Consider the following 3,418-nt stretch of genomic DNA (forward strand, 5'->3'; position numbering starts at 1 on the left):
TAAACTTTAGTAGATTTAATAAATTTATTGTTTTTATAAATTATTTTTATTTAATTTTATGATAATATTAGATATTTTTAAAATCGAGTATCAACCTAAAAAAATTATTTAAGATACTGATAATCTTATAGAAAGTAGAGAAAAATAAATTATAAATTCTATTTCTTGATCAATCCAATATTAAATAAGATTGAAATAAAAAAAAAACTATTAGAAAAATTAAAGGACTAGAAATTAAAAAAAAAATCAATAATCAAACAGGAAAAAATAAACATAATAGATTACTATTTTTGTGTGAGGAAACAATGTTTTAGCTTTATTTATAATAATAATAATAATAATAGACTATCCATGAATACCCATGGACATGGCTAAAGAGGTGCCTTTCATCTTTGGTATTGTGTAGAGCTGAAGGTGGCATTGAGACGTCAATAGCAATGTGGTGGGCACCAAAATGATCATCACTTTGAGTGATTAGGAGTTATGAATACCCATGGACATGGCTAAAGAGGTGCCTTTCATCTTAGGTATTGTGTAGAGCTGAAGGTAGCATTGAGACGTCAATAGCAAAGGAATGATCATCACTTTGAGTGATTAGGAGTTTCACCTGAAGTCGCTTTGTGGTGGGCACAAATGGGATGAGAGAGAAGTCCTCAAAGATTTACCTCGAGGCAGAACCAATGTCAGAATTATTCATTCAAATTCATGTAGGCATCATGCATCTGTGAAGAAACTTACTTAATTCAGAGTCTAATTTTGATAAAATCCCATTCTTCAATGAGAGTTTCTTGACGAAAGTATTCATTAGAAGGTGGAAACATATCTTAATTGAAAAAAATCTCTAGTTTTCAAAAGTTAACGTTTGCAAGGTGCAAACCTAGTTAAGATAGCTAAAACTGGGGTAAATCTGAGATTTTCATCGTGACATTGCAAGAAAGCATTTCAAGAATAAAGGATAAGTTTCCTGTTTAATCTCTTCGTATAAGATAGATAGCAAAATGGTATACGACCATGAATATGGATCAATCAGTCTATACGAGCTCATTAAAAAAAATGAAATGCAGAAAGCAGAACATGTACAAACACGAATTCATGTCTCAGCGTGATTTGAAACCATCACACATTTGACCATTGTGATCAATATTGAAAACCAAATGGACCCTGACTAGCGTTCCCCTAATAGCTCTCAGAGCAATACTTTCTATCAGAATTACCTCTCAGTTTGAACATTTTTGGTGCGCAATTGGATACCACATTTTACTTTCCAAACCAAAAATCCTCACATGACAAACGCCACATTTCGTAATATCAGTATTTGGCTTTCATGGCACAAACCATTCACTGTAAAAAACTCCATGACAATATTTAAACCACAACAAACAAACTACTCATATTGAACATTATAATTGGTCCCAAGTCACAGAGCCAAAAAAACACAAGATAACAGGCCCTTAAAGAAGTCAAAAACATTATTTGTTCATGGCAACAGGGCACAACTTCATCAGTCAAAGCCTCCAAAGTAGCAAACCACCAATGGTCCAAGAGGCCCATCACACCGAAATTGCATTCCGTACTATTTCAGATCAAAAGTTTCTCAATGGCATCCTGAATTTTAAAAGGGGGAGAAAAGAATTATGAGCTGAATTCAACAAGGTTACACTACATGAATTCCAGAAACGTACAGAAAGCAAAATACCTTGAGTTGTTGAATTTGGGTTTTCAATTGACTCCCCTCATTTGTCGTCACAGAACAAGCAATAACAGGCCTTGTGACACCACATGCTCGGCCAAGTGCTTGCTTTGAAGGTACAAATACATAGGGCACATTCTGCCAATTCAAATAAAAAAAATAAATTAGTTTACTCTGTGCCTCCACAAAGTCATTTACAAAATGATTAGAAAAGGAGCATAGGCAAAAAAACAACATTAATTTCATGCCTTTGACATAAAGAGTAATCTAGGATAATTCCCAAGCATCCTTTCATAGTTGAAAAAAGAAAAGAGTTGAAATCCAATCTCTACTATCACAAGTCAATGAACCAAGCTCTGTGAAGTCAACTTCTACTTTAATCATGTGACAAAGAGAACTAAGTCATGTACATACTTCTTTCAAGGTAGAATTGTAGGGTATTTATGAAGGATTTCACGTAGCATGGAACTTGGGTTTTATACAGCTTATGCTTGAGGTGGATCCTAGCATGGTGTTACATGTGATTTTGGGCAGGGATGATGCTATTACAAACAGCGATCCTTTCTTATGCAGTATAAGACTCCTAGCAAATGCAGCACATTTTTTGTGAAGCTAATTCAGTAGCAGACTGGCTAGCAAATTATGTATATGACTTGCAGTTAGACATTACAATTCTAGAGTTGTCTTAGCTTAATGTGGGGTGATATAAGTTGGTTTATGTTCCCCCACTTAAGTACTAGCTAGTTCTTTGCTTTATATATCATTTGTAACCAGAAAAGAACTAAAGTTGTGTGAAATTCTATAAATAAGTTCGACCTAAACTTGGGAGTTTCAAGCCTGCGTAAGAAATTCAAAGGCAGAATAGCTTGGTCTTAAAAAAAAGGTTACAAAACCATAATCCAATCCAATGAAATTCATTCATCCTAAATCAAATTTATTCAGATTACTGAATTGAAGCCAGTATGATTGAAGACTGAGTATATATGTGAGCTTGTCATATACAACCAACAAAGGCATCCAGAACTAAATTAGTGACAAAACCAGTTGTAAAGCAATAACCAGAAAAAACAAAAACAAAAAACCAAATAAATAAGCATAAATCCCTAAAACTACATTCTCTTAATATTGTCACAAATACAACAAACCAATCCACAACAAGACAGAAACCCAAACAAAAAAACCATCAACAGAAGGTAAAAAGAAAAGATAACCTTGTCTTCAGCAAGCAAAGGAAGATGGAGAAGGATCTCAAGTGGTTCAGTATCAGCAGCCATCACAACAAACTCAGAGATACCTCTGTTAAGTGTCTTAGTAGCTGAAAATCAAAACTTCATTAAAACCCCATATTTTATATTAGCCAAAAAAAAAACACATTAACTGCTACTTTTGACAAAACTAACCTTCATTCGCTCCTTTCTTGAGTTGCTTGTAGTTAGCAGCTTGTTGAACAAGGTCAAGTATTGTTATTGACAACTGGGCATCTGCAAGCGGGTATGCTTTTGGATTCACTGCTTCTACTGTCTGCAAAACCAAAAAACCAAAGTGAAACCTTTCATAGAAAACAAAACTAAATCCTATGCGCTGCTAAGGAGAAAGAGAAAGAGGATACCATTTTTAGGTTTAGGGTTTCTCAATCAAAGATGGAGACTTTCTCTGCTTTTGGTGAATGCAAAGCACAGAGGAGGCTAGGGTTTTTCTTTGGGGGTTTTCGTACTTCTATTTATGAGA

General features: G+C 34.3%; 1 protein-coding gene across 1 annotated transcript; it reads right to left on the reverse strand.

Moving 5' to 3' along the window:
* Positions 1-1,306: 1,306 nt before the first annotated feature.
* On the reverse strand, positions 1,307-3,418 carry LOC105135151 (NHP2-like protein 1). Its single transcript, XM_011039891.1, has 5 exons — positions 3,300-3,418; positions 3,091-3,211; positions 2,902-3,005; positions 1,697-1,828; positions 1,307-1,605 (listed from the first exon to the last, which is right to left on the reverse strand). Exons 1-5 carry the CDS (start codon positions 3,300-3,302, stop codon positions 1,579-1,581), a joined length of 387 nt encoding a protein of 128 aa, XP_011038193.1. The 5' UTR covers positions 3,303-3,418; the 3' UTR covers positions 1,307-1,578.

This window comes from Populus euphratica, unplaced genomic scaffold (genome assembly GCF_000495115.2).
Source record: "Populus euphratica unplaced genomic scaffold, PopEup_1.0 scaffold55.1, whole genome shotgun sequence".
Taxonomy (NCBI): domain Eukaryota; kingdom Viridiplantae; phylum Streptophyta; class Magnoliopsida; order Malpighiales; family Salicaceae; genus Populus; species Populus euphratica.